The sequence below is a fragment of the Aedes albopictus genome, chromosome 3, assembly GCF_035046485.1.
Source record: "Aedes albopictus strain Foshan chromosome 3, AalbF5, whole genome shotgun sequence".
Lineage (NCBI taxonomy): Eukaryota > Metazoa > Arthropoda > Insecta > Diptera > Culicidae > Aedes > Aedes albopictus.
The window spans coordinates 63,888,519-63,906,100 of record NC_085138.1 but is presented as its reverse complement, the minus strand read 5'-3'; the positions used below and the strand labels follow the sequence as shown (position 1 = coordinate 63,906,100).

At 41.7% G+C, this 17,582-nt stretch overlaps 1 protein-coding gene across 6 annotated transcripts in view; it reads right to left on the bottom strand.

Moving 5' to 3' along the window:
* Positions 1–17,582, bottom strand: part of LOC109622416 (A disintegrin and metalloproteinase with thrombospondin motifs 9) — a 692,060-nt gene that overhangs the window by 265,188 nt on the left and 409,290 nt on the right. For all 6 annotated transcript variants that reach the window (XM_029871581.2, XM_029871589.2, XM_029871593.2 and 3 more), the window contains exon 4: positions 1,953–2,119. In XM_029871581.2, the coding sequence (XP_029727441.2) occupies positions 1,953–2,119 (167 nt within the window). The remainder of the gene's footprint in view (positions 1–1,952; positions 2,120–17,582) is intronic.

The following is a 17,582-nucleotide window of genomic DNA, read 5'->3' as shown; positions in this document are numbered from 1 at the left end:
ATTCTCGTAGAATTCCAAGTGGAATTCTCGTAGAATTCCAAGTGAAATTCTCGTAGAATTCCAAGTGGAATTCTCTTAGAATTCCAAGTGGAATTCTCGTAGAATTCCAAGTGGAATTCTCGTAGAATTCCAAGTGGAATTCTCGTAGAATTCCAAGTGGAATTCTCGTAGAATTCCAAGTGGAATTCTCGTAGAATTCCAAGTGGAATTCTCGTAGAATTCCAAGTGGAATTCTCGTAGAATTCCAAGTGGAATTCTCGTAGAATTCCAAGTGGAATTCTCGTAGAATTCCAAGTGGAATTCTCGTAGAATTTCAAGTTGAATTCTCGTAGAATTCCAAGTGGAATTCTCGTAGAATTCCAAGTGGAATTCTCGTAGAATTCCAAGTGGAATTCTCGTAGAATTCCAAGTGGAATTCTCGTAGAATTCCAAGTGGAATTCTCGTAGAATTCCAAGTGGAATTCTCGTAGAATTCCAAGTGGAATTCTCGTAGAATTCCAAGTGGAATTCTCGTAAAATTCCAACTGGAATTCTCGTAGAATTCCAAGTGACATTCACGTAGAATTCCAAGTGGAATTCTCGTAGAATTCCAAGTGGAATTCTCGTTGAATCCCAAGTGGAATTCTCGTAGAATTCCAAGTGGAATTCTCGTAGAATTCCAAGTGGAATTCTCGTAGAATTCCAAGTGGAATTCTCGTAGAATTCCAAGTGGAATTCTCGTAGAATTCCAAGTGGAATTCTCGTAGAATTCCAAGTGGAATTCTCGTAGAATTCCAAGTGGAATTCTCGTAGAATTCCAAGTGGAATTCTCGTAGAATTCCAAGTGGAATTCTCGTAGAATTGTACAATACGAAATGCTCTTAAGAATTTGATGGTACTTGCGACTGGAACTTCCCAGGTAAGAACTTGATGCTATACAAACGATTCTCCAACTATTTTAAATCAGCCTTCATTTGAACAATAGCTGAACACAAGAGGTACAATCCTTTATTCAGCTCCTAAACATCTAATTTTGGTGATTTTATTCAACCAATAGCTGATTTGAGGCTCATTGGAAGGCTGATTTAGGGCTTAATATGCGCTTAACCTTCCAGGACGCGCGCCATCAAACAACCGAAATTGCACCACGCTCGTGCTGTATACGAAAAGCGAGGTTTTTTGGTAATGTTGTACTTTTTACAACAGCGCGCGCGCTGAAGGGTTAATCAGTAATCTATCAAATTTATGAAGTATGTTAAAATAAAATAAAAACACTTTCATGAGCCTATTTTTACCATTAGCTGCGTCTATTTCCAGAAGAGATGTTTAGGAATGTATAAACTTAATCTGTGGGAAAACTGGGAATTGAACTTGGACCTCCTGATTTATTGTCGCTCACCTTAGCACACATTTGTATACATATCCTCGAAAACAAGTGCATTACTTGTTGTGTCTGAGTAGTCAAGAACATAAATTGAACTAAGTCTGTATTGAGGCTGAAGAAGCGATGTGGATTTCACGAAAATCATGCTTGGGTCGGCTGTCAAAAATATTTGATTAAAGGTTGAACAGAAGATGATTAATTTTGCATGTTGGTGTATATATGTTTAAAAGCTGGTTACCCAGATGATTAATATTCTATTCGATGCATCGAAAAAGGAAGGCGTAGACGAGAGTCGAATAGTAAATAGTGTATAATTTGTAATTGTGTAGACTTTTTGTATGTATTGAATTCGCATTCCGACCGTAATGGCCAAAACTGGTTAAAGGGTCGTTAATAAAACAAACAAACATATTGTATTCAACTTGATATTCAGCCATCTATGTATTGCTGATTAAAGAGGTTGAACAAGCCATACTTCAGACCAATATTCAGCTGTCATTATGTTCAGCCATTGCCACCATTAACCAGCTATTGTTCAGCTAATACTCTCACTGTTCAGCATTCTTTGTTACTTAGGTTTGCTACTCACCGGGATCTCCTTCCGAATGAAGTCGTCGTTGTGCCACAGCTTGATGTGCATCTTCATGCCGAACGCGTTGATTTCGTACTCCGGGTGTGGGTCCCAGATCGGCGAGGACCGGTTGCGGAACAGTCCCGTCCAGTGAAACTTGGGTGCGTGGTGGGTTCCGGAGGTTTCTGAAAACAAAACAAAAACGTCGTCACAGAATATTGAAGGTTGATGTGGCCTATTATTTTACAATTTTTATCGCTCATTGTAAACGGCATCTTTGTTTCAAGATCACAAGGCATCCCATTCCATTCCGGTCGGAATGGGTTGACAAACACTTTGACATCGAAACACCATTAAGGGTGCGGACGGAGTCGTAAAGGAGTTCGACGACACATGCGATCACTCAAAAGGTAATGGACACCTCATTTAGGGTGGTGGGATAATTAGTCGGATCGCGCGTTTTTACGACTCGAATCCCTCGGGTTTTATTGCCTCCGATGTGCACCATTAAAATGCCGATTGAACACATCTTGTACGGCCCATCATCAGGTTCAAGACAAGGAATTTGGATTCCTACTCTTATTCACTGTTTGGTGTGCGTGTTTGGCGCGTAGGGCCCTCTCTTCTAATGAAGGAAGTGCGGGAATAAAGTTTGATGTCGATAATAAAACGGTTAATTTGTTCCGTCTGCTGGTGGCGTCCGAAGTGGTATTAACTGACTGAAGTGTTTGGATTGTCGTTTGGATTTGCCTTTTGATGACATGCAGTTCATAATGTTAATGATGGTGGGTATGTTTGTGCATTTGATGCACGAACTTCTTGGGTGGGAAAATATGCGAAAAATGTCAGTTCTTGGAATGACTAAAACATAAAATACGTTTAACAGAAATAATTAGAAATCGTTTTATATATCATTTCTAGCCCAAAACACGAAAATTTGACTCGATATTTTTCAATTCGAATGAGATCACAATTTGTTATACTAGAATTGTTACCAAAAAAAAACCTTGAAATCATAAAGCTATCTTAAATAGGTACTTCTTGAATTCCCCTAAAATGTTTCCAACATATTTTACAATTTGTAATAATTATGAACAAATAAACGTCAGTATTTCTAGGAGTTCATCTACCTACAACAGTAATCGGCGCTGGCCTCTCCATGCGGAACAATGATCATCCTGCTTTGCAACAGTTTCTCCATGCCTAATACATTATAATCGCCCAATCAAACGGCATTAAAATCACTGTTTAATGCATCCGAGCCATTTGGGTTTGAAAGCTCTGATTTTTTTTAATGATTTCAAACTACACCACATTATAGTAGTTTAATGCCATCAAGACTGCCGTACGGACGGACACGGGAAGATATCCACCATTCAACCTGCACAACTGTGCACATTTATATGAAGTTTAAAGCACAGGGAAGCCGCTTAGCACCCTGATCGCCTTTTGTGGTCAGTGAGCCTTAAGCCGATTGCCATGTCCCGATGATAGAGAAAAAACGACGGTGGCGTCTTCCTCTGCGGATTTAGTTCAGAACGTAGCAACCTGAAGCTCTTCCGCAATAGTGGGGTAGGGCGATGCCCGGGAAGGTTTACCCTCTTGTTACATTCTTAAGGCGGTTGAACAGAACAAATTTTAGTTTTGAAATAGGTTTTTTAGCTTCCATAAATGTTTCTACAATAAGTCAAATGAAAAAATATATTACTGGTTGGTTTTGACGCCCTATATTACTTATATAAGATAATGAATTGCCTAGAAAGATTTGGGACTTTGCTCAAAAGAGTTGTTTTGTGTCTTTTAAAATTGAAAAAAAATCCAATATAAAATCTAATTGAAAAACAAAAGTTTAGCGAAAATAGATTGAACTTCTCATCAATTGACACATAGATTTCAGCGCATGACGGAATCTATCATTCGCAGCTTCGTGACATTATAACCACGAAGGTATCTGCACAATGTATTGCTGGAGATGCAATATATGCTGCATTAGACCGTATCGCAGTTGAGGGCGCCTTGATTTAAAAACCCTGTCACGTTTTATCTTGCGAGTTTGATGTGGGATGGCACTGAAAAGTGCGAAGGCGCTCGTTGCATCTTGCATTAATCAGCAATTAGCGGTGCCGACCACGCGTTCTATAGATCCGGTGGAGTGGAATACGTTGTGAAACACATGTCAACTTTCGGTACGACAAGGTATCATCAGGGGAAAATTTCATAAAGTATACTTTACACATTCTTCTTGGAACGAGTTGAAATAAGGCCTGTCCACTTTTTTTTCAAAAATATTCTCTGATTCTCAAGCCCATCCCCATAGTTTGATTGGCATCCTAAAAGAAGTAACTTGTCAAAATTTCATCCAACGCCGAATGATGGGTCTCATGGTATTTCTTAGATAAATTGAATCGTAGAATTTCGTGAACTTGATGGTGGCTCCAGGGAGGAGGATTTATCAAAATGCTCAGAGAAATTTTGAGGACCATTTTTTTGGAACATCCGTCTAACTTTCTATGGATTATTTTTGCCATTTTTTTCATATCTGCCACACACATTTACAGTTTTTGTCTCCCAAAATTTGTTCGAAAGGAACGCCAAAAATATCCTTAAAAGTCTTGCGGAAAATATTTTTTTTTTAAATTGCTATCGAAAACTTCAGTTGTTCTTCCGAAACTTGAAATGGAAGCATGTTGAAGTTTATTTCGTCTGCTCGTAGTAATCAACTTTTCTTTTATTCAGCTTCTTAATCTTTTAGGAATTTTAGTAGGATTTTCTCTATAAATTTCATATGGAACGTTTTGAAAATACAAAAAGGAAATGAAAACCTTAAATATTGTAACCGGAAGCCTTATAGGGTAAGAGATGAACCAGCCTTGGGCTGAAAATCTCTATAATAAAGAAATAATAATAATAAACCATAGGGTTTACTTTTTTTGTCTAAAACATATATTTGATAACCTTAGGGGCATCCATTTGGTATGTCGCGCAAAATTTGTTTTTCTTTCGACTCCCTCCCCCTTTACCCGGGTTTTTCGTATACATAATGCATTGCTTGTCACACTTTGCAGAACCTCCCCTACCTCTTTGAACGTGACGTACTTAATGGATGCCCCTTACTTGCAGTTTTGTTTGATACTGCATTCCGTTTCACTGTGTGCAGATAAGCGCGAATCAGATGAAAGATTAAAAGTGGTCAAACAAACGAGGGTACACAGTGCATTTAACCAGCGTTGTCCCCGCAAGACATATGCAATATCTTTGCTGATAAATTTGCTAGTATCTTCACTGATGAGGAATTGGATGACAACAACGTTGCACTCACCGCTAGCACAGTTCTCCACTCTGGGCAATCTCTGAGCAGCGTAGACATCGATGAGAACATGACCGATTCCTTCCCTGAAGGTCAAGACGTCGCACAATCCGGGACCCGATAAAATTCTATATGTATTTCTGAAGGCCCAAATCAACTGCCTATTGTCACCATTATTGCTTCTTACTTACCTTTCCTTACCGATCAGGCTAAGTCCGGGGTGGCCTCTGCTCCATTCCACTCGGTCCATGGCTGTTTGTCTCCAGTTCCGCACTCTGCGTAGGGTCCAGATCGTCCTCCACTTGGTCGACCCACCTAGCTCGCTGCGCTCCACGTCGTCATGTACCAGTCGGGTTGATATCCGACATCCTGATGACGTGACCCGCCCACCGTAGCCTTCCGACTTTCACGGTATGGACGATGGTTCTCTCAGCAGCTGATGCAGCTCGTGGTTCATTCGCCTTCTCCAAGTCCCGTACTCCGCCGTAGATGGCACGCAACACCTTCCGTTCGAAAATTCCAAGGGCGCGTTGGTCCTCTGCACGTAGCGTCCATGATTCGTGCCCATAGAGGACGACCGGTCTAATCAGCGTTTTGTAGACAGTTAACTTCGTGTTACGGCGAAGCTTATTTGATCGTAGAGTTCTGCGGAGTCCAAAGTAAGCACGATTTCCTGCCACAATGCGCCTCTGAATTTCTCTGCCGGTGTCGTTGTCGGCGGTCACCAGTGAGCCCAAGTACACGAATTCTTCAACCGCCTCGATTTCATCACCGTCGATATAAATTCGGGGTGGCGGGCGTGATGATTCCTCCCTGGAGCCCTTTGCCATCATGTACTTTGTCTTCGATACATTAATGACTAATCCGGTTCGCCTGGCTTCACTCTTTAGTCGGATGTACGTTTCCACTATCGTCTCAAATTTACGAGCTATAATATTTATCAATATCATCAGCGAAACCAAGCAGCTGCACGAACTACGTGAAAATCGTGCCAGTCGTGTTTATCCCCGCTCTCCTAATTACACCCTCTAAAGCAATGTTGAACAGCAAGCACGAAAGACCATCACCTTGCCGTAACCCTCTGCGAGATTCGAAGGGACTCGAGAGTGTCCCTGATACTCGAACTACGCACATCACTCGATCCATCGTCGCCTTGATCAACCGTATCAGTTTATCCGGGAATCCGTATTCGTGCATAATCTGCCATAGCTGTTCTCGATCGATTGTATCATACGCCGCTTTGAAATCGATGAACAAGTGATGTGTGGGCACGTTGTATTCGCGGCATTTCTGCAACACCTGGCGGATGGCGAACATCTGGTCCGTTGTAGCGCGTTCACCCATAAATTCAGCCTGATATTGCCCCACGAACTCTCTTGCAATCGGTGATAGACGGCGGCATAAAATTTGAGAGAGTATCTTGTAGGCAGCGCTCAGTAGTGTGATCGCGCGGTAGTTCCCGCAATCCAACTTGTCGCCCTTTTTGTAGATGGGACACACGATACCTTCCATCCATTCCTCCGGTAATACTTCCTCCTCCCAAATCTTGGTAATGACCCAGTGTAGTGCTCTCACCAGTGCTTCTCCACCGTATTTTAAAAGCTCGCTTGGTAGTTGATCTGCTCCAGCGGCTTTGTTGTTTTTCAACCGGCCAACCTCCTCCTCAATCTCTTGGAGGTCAGGGGCCGGAAGTCTTTCGTCCTGTGCACATACTTCTAGATCTGTTACCACGCCACCTTCGGTACTTGCAACGTCGCCATTGAGGTGCTCATCGTAATGCTGCCGCCACCTCTCGACCACCTCACGCTCGCTCGTGAGAATATTCCCGTAATTATCTCGGCACATGTCGGCTTGTGGCACGAAGCCTCTGCGCGAGCGGTTCAGCTTCTCGTAGAACTTTCGTGTGTCCTTAGCGCGGTACAGCTCTTCCATCGCTTCGCGATCTCGTTCTTCCTACTGGCGCTTCTTCATCCGGAAGACTGAGTTCTGCCTGTTCCGCGCCTGTTTGTAACGTGCCTCATTCGCTCTCGTACGGTGTTGCAGCATTCTCGCCCATGCTGCATTCTTCTCGTTTTTCAACTGTTCACATTCGCCGTCGTACCAGTCGTTTCTGTGATTCGGAGTCGCGAAGCCTAGTGCTGTAGCCGAGGTACTACTTAATATGGCGGATCGGATGTCCCTCCAGCCGTTTTCAAGTGTAGCTGCGCCAAGCTGCTCTTCCGTTGGTAGGGCCACTGCTAGCTGCTGCGCGTAGTCTTCCTTGAGCCACTTCTACGTTACGCAGCTGCTCGATGTTGAGTCGCGGCGTTCGACTTCGACGCGTGGTGATAACTGTCGAAAGTTTTGAGCGCTTGCATACAGCGACTAAGTAGTGATCCGAACCTATATTCGCACTATTCGCGGTATGTGCCGACATTGGTTATATCCGAGAGGAATTTACCGTCGATTAGAACGTGGTCGATTTGGTTTTCTATTTGATGGTGGCTTTGTGGATATCTTTGCGGGGAAGAAGGTGCTTCGGAATACCATACCACGGGGGGCTGCAAAGTTTACGCATCGCTGTTCATTGGTGGTGCCACAGCTTTGGTAGAAGGTAGCCGCTCGATGCCTGCTTTTCCACACTTTCTGTCCAGTCCAACAAAGTTCCTGCAACGCCACGATGTCGAAGTTGCGGGGATATAGTTCGTCGTAGAATATCCTGTCACATCCTGCGAAACCTAGTGACTTGCAATTCCATGTTCCAAGTTTCGAATCGTAGTCCTTATTTCGTCGCGTAGGTCTTTGCCGATTGTATCGAGTCGTATTTTCTCCTATGTTATTCGCAATAGGGATTTTTACGGGTTGCTTATTGGGCCTATGCCAACACTCCTGACTCGCCGGAGGGCCATCGTGTCAGTTCTGTTTAACGTCCCAACCAACACTGGGACGACCACGGTGGGGCTATCACCTTCAATCTAGCTGGGCGTGGTGCAGCGTTTCTTACTCAGGCGCTGGGTGCCAGAACAGACGCTGTTTGAGCCGCACCTCCTTGGTAAACAGGCGGTCGGGTTGAACTTCCTCGATCTAGCTGAAGTCAGAAGGACAACCGTGCCCAGGCTGCACTACCAGCTAAACACACGACTCTTAGCTGGCGGTCTTTGTCATCCCTTGACCCGTGGAAGCATGAGGTAGGAACTTGTGAGGACCACAGCTATGTTGGACTCTCTCCTTATCGACTCACCGTATTTCAGCCCAACTTTGCTGAAGACAGTATCCTTCTAAGTGATCCAGAACGCGAGATAGACGACCTTTGGACTAAACTGAAAGCTCATAAGAACACTGGCGCCACATAGTGAGTGAATCTCGTATAATAGTTGTCTATGCTCTTAGTCTTCTGAGAAACTTTGCCGAAGACAGTATCTTTCTAAGTGTTCCAGAACGCGAGATATACGACGTTTAGACTAAAATCAAAGAATAAGAATATCAAGAATGCCCACTCCGCTGATACTCGGGGGACACTAACGCAGCGCTATCTACGGATGAAAGTTCAACCTTCATGCGGTAGTGTGCGTTACTGATTGTATGCGGATACCGAAACATACGCACACTATCTTCTCTTATGACAAATCACGAACACTGTTACAGAGAGCTTCCACCTTGATACGCTTAGAGAGCGCTACTTGTCTTATCGCTTGACGTTTACATAGAAAAAAGAAAGAGGGGGCATTCTTTACATTTTTATTCTTTGCTAAAATAGAAGCTCTAGCGCGACGTAGTGAGTTATTCTCGTACGAAAGTGTTGTCTATGCGAAAGCTCTTAGTCTTCTGAGCAACTTTGACGAAGACAGTATCCTTCTATGTGGAGCAGATCGCGAGATAGACGACGTTTGTGCTAAACTAGATGCTCATAAGAGCATTTGCGCCACGTAGTGAGTGATTCTTGAACTAAATTGTTTTCTATACGAAAGCTCTAAGTCTTCTGAGCAACTTTGGTGAAGGCAGTATCCTTCTAAATGGTCCGGAACGCGAGAAATTTCACAACTACTGGCAAAATATAATGCTATCCCACATGCCTGACATGGTGCCCTGTGTAGCAGATTCCCGGTGGCCAATGTTCCTGGAACCACTATCGACACATACTTGACAAAATTATCTTTCAAATAAGACGTTGGTCATTTGAATTGGTAAAAAAAATCATCATTCTATAAGAGTCTGAATTTCTGGGTCATAACGACCCAGATGCATTATTCGTATTTTTTTTTAATGCCCGAAGAGGGTAAAAACATGATCCATGTAAAAAATGGATATACAGGTATGTTCAGTTTTTATCAACACGGTCCGCGATTTTCAGTTGACAAAAACGGAATAGTGACAAAAAACGGAATAATTTTCTTTACCAAAATATTTTGCAACATTTTAATACGAATTGGAAGATTGACTGTAGAACACATTCCAAAAGTAAAAATATGCAGTTTACTATGAAGTTCAATTGTTTTTTGATGCCTTTTAGCACATCTTGGTTACACAGTTCAAATTACAGTTTTCTGACTATGACGCCAACAATAGGTTTTCACCACATATGTGACCACATTTTTTGAAATTTATTTTTGTTGAACGCAAGTATGACACATATCACAGTTCCAGTACTCGAATCGACGTTTTAATATATGACATACTTCCTGGAATAATTAATCTCCAGGAACGTAATTTCGATATCCTAACAAAAAAGGATGAGTTTACTTCCATCCGGAAGGCATTTCGCCTCGATTATCATCTTCACAGATTCCAATAAAAATTTCGCCTAGGATAGTTTTAGGAAATCTCCAGGAATTTTTCTAATATTAGAAGTTCCTTCAGAAATCTTCTAGGTTACCTTGTACCATGCCGCATGTTTATCTTTTGGAATTCGATAAGAATTTTTAGAGAAAAGAGGTTCTGCCCCTAATGATTTCTTCAGATTTTTTTCTCGGATCAATCTAGATGTCTCTTTTCAATTTTCTCCTTGTGTTTCTTTGGGAATCCCTTCAAATATTCCACCATGAATTGAAATTTATTAACTTTCCTTATGCATTAGGTTGGGAACAGCTCGCTGACGTAGTGTACGATTTGGGTCTAGAATAGCCCTAATGGACGAGGTGGGCTAAGATAATCATTTTGGAATTTAACCTGCTTTGGCAATTCACCAAGATTTTACTTTTGAAATATAGGAGTTTTTCCCTTTCTTCAAAATTTCGTACGGGAATTCTTCCAAGATTGCTTTCTGAAATCACTCCAGAATTTTTTTCTGATATTTCTCCAGGGGTTCTTTCTAGGGTTCCGCCAGAATTTCTTTCTGAGATTCCTTCAGCATTTTTTCTAGAATTTCACCAGAGTTTCTTATGATATTTTTCCCTGAAACGTCCTTCATCCAAAAGTTTCTTTGAAGGATTCCTACAGGACTTTGTTTTGGTATTTACGGGCAGTAGAATCACCTACTGGAACTTTTATTATGAATAATTCCAAGAGATTTTCCGAGAGGATTATCTTTCAACTTTCTTATTTCCCCATGATTACTAGATGAATCAGCCTTGGGCTGAAAATCTCGTTAATAAAGGTAAAATTAAAATAATAATTCTCCCCGATTTTTTACTGCGTTTCCTGGGAGTCTCCCAGAAGCTTAGTCTAGTAATCTTCCAGGAATTCTTTCCTCAAATCTTCCAGAAGTTTCATCAGGAAGTCCTAATGATGTTCTGTGATGAAATCTCCGGGGAGTTATTCCTGAAAATCATCCAGAGGTTCCATGTGGGAATCCTTGAGAAATTCTATCTAGGAATCCTGTATAAGTTCTTTCAGGATTTTTTTTGGGAATCCTTAGTTTCTTGTGGGAACTCTTCAGGAGTTGCTGAAGAAATCCCCAGATCGTTTTCCAAAATCCTAGACTCCTCCTTCCTAGAGAAACTTATTTCTGAAAGACTTAACTCCTAATTCACCTAAAGGTATTTCTGAATTATTTCCTGGCGATTTCTCAGAAGAAATCCATTCAAGAATCTGGAGGAAAACAAGGTAGAATCGCTAATAGAAATTACTGAAGAAAACAAGATTGCATTTTTCGAGCAAACGAAAGATGAAATCCCGGATAAAATTCTATAGGAATCTCCAGTTAGGCTAGTGAATGTAGCATTTTTGGTCGGGAAAATTTGGACATGGTATAAAGGATGACATGAGAGATCTCAGGTAAAAATTTGTTCCCCGTCGGAAAGAAATAGCGACCAGAAAATCGTGTAAAATAATCGCGTATAAATTTATAAAGAAAACTGTTTAACTTCTTGAAGAACACTTGAAGAGGCAGGCTAAGTTCCAGTTGGTACGTAAAGCCGTAAAGAAGAAGAAAGGAGAAGAAGGATCTATAGAAGGATGTTCTTGGAGAAATATCCAGATGGACATCCTGGAGCAATCCCCGGATGGGAAACCAATTAATCACACATCCCATCTTTCATTGATCTATGATGATTAGCACTTGGAAAATGATTGAACTCTTTAACAAAACGAAAAAATGCTGATGATGATATTGATATTCACGTGTTACCTCCTGCCACCTCCTGTCAGATTTTGAATTATTAAATTGGCTCGGTTCAATTTTTCTATTGGACTATTCGTTTATTTTTTTTTTCATATTCAAATAATAAGTAAAATTATGCGTGAGAGATAGCATGAATTAACATTATTTACAGCAAGATTTACAGCTGAATTTGAAATTTGTTGAAAGCTACTGTGGCGTATACGTCTTCTATGTCATCATTAGTGGTTGCTTCAAATTCATTCATAGATACATTGCCACAAGATTAATGTTAAACTATAAACAAATAACTCGTGTTCGAGGGAACAAATTTGACAAAAACTTTATTATTATTGTTTTGGAGATTTTGGCTTTCTCAGTCTAGGGAATCCAAACGATTAAATTGGCATTGCCCGACGTTTCGGCCTAATTTATTTGGCCTTTTTCAAGGGTAAACTAAAAGAAAACAGTTTTACAATTAGGGACATGTACAAGATAATTTTAACATTTAAGGAACCTACGCTGTCTATCGTTTTTTGTTATAATTTATAACTAGTGCCACAGTTTCTTTTGGAGCTTCTTGTAGCATTTCTAAACCTGTAATATGGGATTCAGTTTTGTTGTTTTTGTAGGGAGTTTTCTGAGTAGACTTACATATGGATTTTAGGCGAATTTTTGCAATAATTTTGGAAGGGACGTAGACACTGCTTTTGCACATTCATCAACTCACTTGGTACTATTGCTTGATAACGGCTATTTTGAAGGTTAGTGGTGAGTTAGCTATGTTGATTCATTTCTAGCTTGTTCCCTGTCTCTGCGAGAGTTTTGATTTTTTATAGTATGCAAAATACCAGCGTATGCCGTATTTAATCCATCAACATCTGTTCTAAAATTTACCGTATTGGGAGTATTGGTGATATGGCACATCTCTAATATTGGTAGTGCTGTTGATTTATACGTACGGTCAATTATTGTGGTGTTGGCTAGATTGAATGTGTGTTGGTTTTCTACGATGTGTTTAACGAGAGCTGTTGTTATCTGTATGTTACAATTTTGGGGTGATGTGTTTTGCATATGTATTGTTTTGCCTAAAATCCATATGTAAGTCTACTCAGAAAACTCCCTACAAAAACAACAAAACTGAATCCCATATTACAGGTTTAGAAATGCTACAAGAAGCTCCAAAAGAAACTGTGGCACTAGTTATAAATTATAACAAAAAACGATAGACAGCGTAGGTTCCTTAAATGTTAAAATTATCTTGTACATGTCCCTAATTGTAAAACTGTTTTCTTTTAGTTTACCCTTGAAAAAGGCCAAATAAATTAGGCCGAAACGTCGGGCAATGCCAATTTAATCGTTTGGAATCCCTAGACTGAGAAAGCCAAAATCTCCAAAACATTAAACTTCCAGTCGAAAATCTTACGCAAATTTATTATTATTATCTTTATTATCGAGATTTCCAGCCAGGGGCTGGTTCATCTCCGAAAAAAAAAATTAGTGTTGACAAAAACGGAATGAAATGTTGATGAAATCGGATAGTGACAAAAACGGATAGTGATAAAAACGGATAGTGACAAAAACGGAACATACCTGTAATGATTTTCGTTCTACTGATGGGTTTCTTATGGTATTTCTTGGATAAGTTGCTGAAGTCATTCTAGAAATCTTGGACTCAATGGTGGCTCCAGTGAGGAGGTTCCGTCAAAATACTTAGAGAATTTTTGAGAAGGTTTTTAACATTTGTTGGAACATTCGACTAATTTGCCCATGGATTGTTTTTAAAGAAAAATAGCTTCAGGATTTTTTTTAATTGCTATCGCTAATATTCAAGCAATATATGGCATTATGTATCTTGCAGTATTTCAGAATTTTATTTTTAATTTTAATTTTATGCCACAATAGTTCAGCCTATCGGACGCAGTGGCTTAATTTCCCCAACAGGGGAGGAAAAACAAATGTATCTTGCAGTATTTCAGAATTCATACCAAAATATTCGCAGGAAGTTTCATTAAAGAATTTGCATCAAAGTGGATGGTTAAACTAAGCTTGCTCGTCATGTCATGACCAGGACCCCTCTAGGCCTTTATCAAAAACGCCAACGGTTATCATGAAAACAAAAAAAAAAAAACAAATCTTATACCACTCCCACTGCTGCGCTCTAAGCTACCCACGCAAAAGCATGTCGTTAAGAGTTAACTTATGAGTCTCCGACGGATTTTGGACCGCTGAATCCGAATCCGGGCTCAGATGTTCTCCAGCACGTCACAATTTTGAGCCATACCTCAATTTATAGGGCAAAATACGCGATTTTGGGATTATTTGGCTGCAAGCCAATAAGCATGGAAATATTTTTTTCATGCAATCAAAGGGTAAATTGGTCAATTAACATCTAAATTAATTACTAAATCGCTTAAAACTATCAAATTCGAATTTGTATATCGAAATATTTGGCATGAGTCATTAATTAAGATGTTTATTGGCCAATTTATCCTTTGTTTGCTTAAAAAAATATTTCCATTCCATTTCCATGCTCAAGCAGCTAGGCCGAAAATAACTAACTTTTTTTTTATCTAATTCTCGTCTATCTAAGTATTCGACCAATAATAATCGAATTTATTCTTGCACCTTGCCTGACGCCTCATGACCAATTGGGTATCCATTACTAACTAATAAATTAGCTTCATTCTTGTAAAAAAATAGAATGAAAGAACTTTAACATCCTTAAAATAAAGAGATTGAATAATTGTCCTTCGAATTCTGTTTCCGTCTCGTTCACGTCTATTTCGGGCACAACTTGAAATCAATTCTCGGCACACCTTGTACGTGACACTATGGCACATACGATGGTCAACAATTATGATTTTACCGTAGGTGTTTATTCGAAAAGTCATGTGTTCAAAGTACTTTTGAGCTGCAAGTTTTTAAATTGAGATATATGTAGCTTTGGAATAAGGACCAAAATTTTTCCCTTACTATTTTTGCCACAGAGCTTTTGTGAAGTGTGAATTGAAGGTTGGGGGGTGGAAGCTCAGGTAAAATATTATCTCCTGGGCGCCCATTAAAAACACCACCCCCGGCGAAGACTGGCGCTCGAGCCTAGCTATTTAGCACTGTAGTTGGAGGAAATGCCAATGCAGAACCCGTAGCTTCCGGGAAGGTAAGCCCAGCTCCCTGGGTTAGTGGGTTGGTGTCAGGCCCTGCGAGCCAGCCGTAAAAAAGACTAGCACCGGAAAATCAACAAGAGAAGAATGCGAACCGATACCAATGGCGACGACCACAGCGACGAAAAGGGACTTGCGATTGGAAGCTCGGTACGTGGAACTGCAGATCTCTCAACTTCATCGGGAGCACCCGCATACTCGCCGATCTACTGAAGGACCGCGGGTTCGGAATCGTAGCGCTGCAGGAGGTGTGTTGGACAGGATCTATCTATGGTGCGAACGTTTAGAGGTAATCATACCATCTACCAGAGCTGCGGCAACACACGTGAGCTGGGAACAGCTTTTATAGTGATGGGCGACATGCAGAGGCGCGTGATCGGTTGGTGGCCGATCGACGAAAGAATGTGCAGGTTGAGAATCAAGGGCCGATTCTTCAACATTAGCATAATAAACGTGCACAGCCCTCACTCCGGAAGCACTGATGATGACAAAGACGCATTTTACGCGCAGCTCGAACGCGAGTACGACCGCTGCCCAAACCACGACGTCAAGATCATCATAGGGGATCTAAACGCTCAGGTAGGCCAGGAGGAGGAATTCAGACCGACGATTAGAAAGTTCAGCGCCCACCAGCTGACGAACGAAAATGGCCTACGCCTCATCGATTTCGCCGCCTCCAAGAACATGGCCATTCGTAGCACCTTCTTCCAGCACAGCCTCCCATATCGTTACACCTGGAGATCACCACAACAAACGGAATCGCAAATCGACCACGTTCTGATTGATGGACGGCACTTCTCCGACATTATCGACGTCAGGACCTATCGTGGTACCACCAGCACGTGCTAATATCGACTCTGATCACTACCTGGTGATGGTTAAACTGCGCCCAAAACTCTCCGTTATTAACAACGTACATTACCGGCCGCTATGAACAACGTACATTACCGGCCGCCCCGGTACGATCTAGAGCGACTGAAGCAACCGGATGTCGCCACCACATACGCGCAGAATCTCGAGGCAGCGTTGCCGGACGAGGGTGTGCTCGATGTGGCCCCTCTAGAGGACTGCTGAAGTACAGTCAAAGCAGCCATCAACAACGCAGCTGAGAGCACTATCGGGTACGTAGAACGGAGTCGTCGAAACGATTGGTTCGACGAGGAGTGTAGAGTAGTATGAGACAAATATCAAATCCTCGCTCCAGTCGACTTTTTAGATCCCATTTAGGTCCCATATGAACTGTGCAAAATTTCAGCGCAATCGGTGAAACTATAATTTAGCGCAAGCGGTTCAAAGTTTTCATAGGATTTACTATGGGAAGAGTTACACTTTCAGATAAAAAATCCCAGAGGTCGTCCCTTGTCTCCTTAATTCAAATCGATCAATGTTTCTTGTAGAAAAATCAATTATGAAACTTTCCTTCGAAGACCGCAAAACAATTGGATGCTTGTGGAAAAAGTTATTGATTTATTACCGATTAGTGATCCAATGAACGGCTTTTTGTTTTGTTTTATTAGCAGCACTGCAGCTGCTGCCTTGGCTGCTGCTGTTTCTGGGGGTGGTGATGCCTCCCGCCACCCCATGCAACAACGGCAGCAGCAGTGCTGCTGATAAAACAAAATAAAAAGCCGTTCGTTGGATCACTAATCGGTAATAAATCAATAACTTTTTCCACAAGCATCCAATTGTTTTGCGGTCTTCGAAGGAAAGTTTCATAATTGATTTTTCTACAAGAAACATTGATTGATTTGAATTAAGGAGACAAGGGACGACCTCCGGGATTTTTTATCTGAAAGTGTAACTTTTCCCATAGTAAATCCTATGAAAACTTTGAACCGCTTGCGCTAAATTATAGTTTCACCGATTGCGCTGAAATTTTGTACAGTTCATATGGGACCTAAATGGGATCTAAAAAGTCGACTGGAGCGAGGATTTATTTTTTCCATACAAGCGTGTACCATACTAGTGTAGAGCGGTTCTGGAGGAGAAGGATGCAGCGCGGGCGGTAATGCTGCAGCATGGAACCCGACAGAATGTGGAGCGATACAGACAGAAGCGGAAGCAGCAGACCCGTCTCTTCCGGGAGAAAAAGCGCCGCCTGGAAGAAGCGGAGTGCGAGGAAATGGAACTGCTGTGCCGTTCACAGGAAACACGTAAGTTCTATCAGAAGCTCAACGCATCCCGCAAAGGCTACGTGCCGCAAGCCGAAATCTGCAGGGATAAGGACGGAAGCCTCCTGACGGACAAACGTGAGGTGATCGAAAGGTGGAAGCAGCACTTTGACGAGCACCTGAATGGCGAAGAGAATGTAGGCACGGAGGACCAAGGCAGCGGAGGAAATAACTATGTTGGTGCAGCAGAGGACGGGAACGAACCAACTCCCACGCTGAGGGAAGTTAAGGATGCCATCCACCAGCTCAAAAACAACAAAGCGGCTGGTAAGGACGGTATCGCAGCAGAACTCATCAAGATGGGCCCGGAAAAGTTGGCCACCTGTCTGCACCAGTTAGTAGTCAAGATCTGGGAAACCGAAAAGCTACCGGAGGAGTGGAAGGAAGGGATAATCTGTCCCGTCCATAAGAAAGGCGACAAGTTAATGTGTGAGAACTTTCGAGCGATCACCATTTTGAATGCCGCGTACAAAGTGCTATCCCAGATCATCT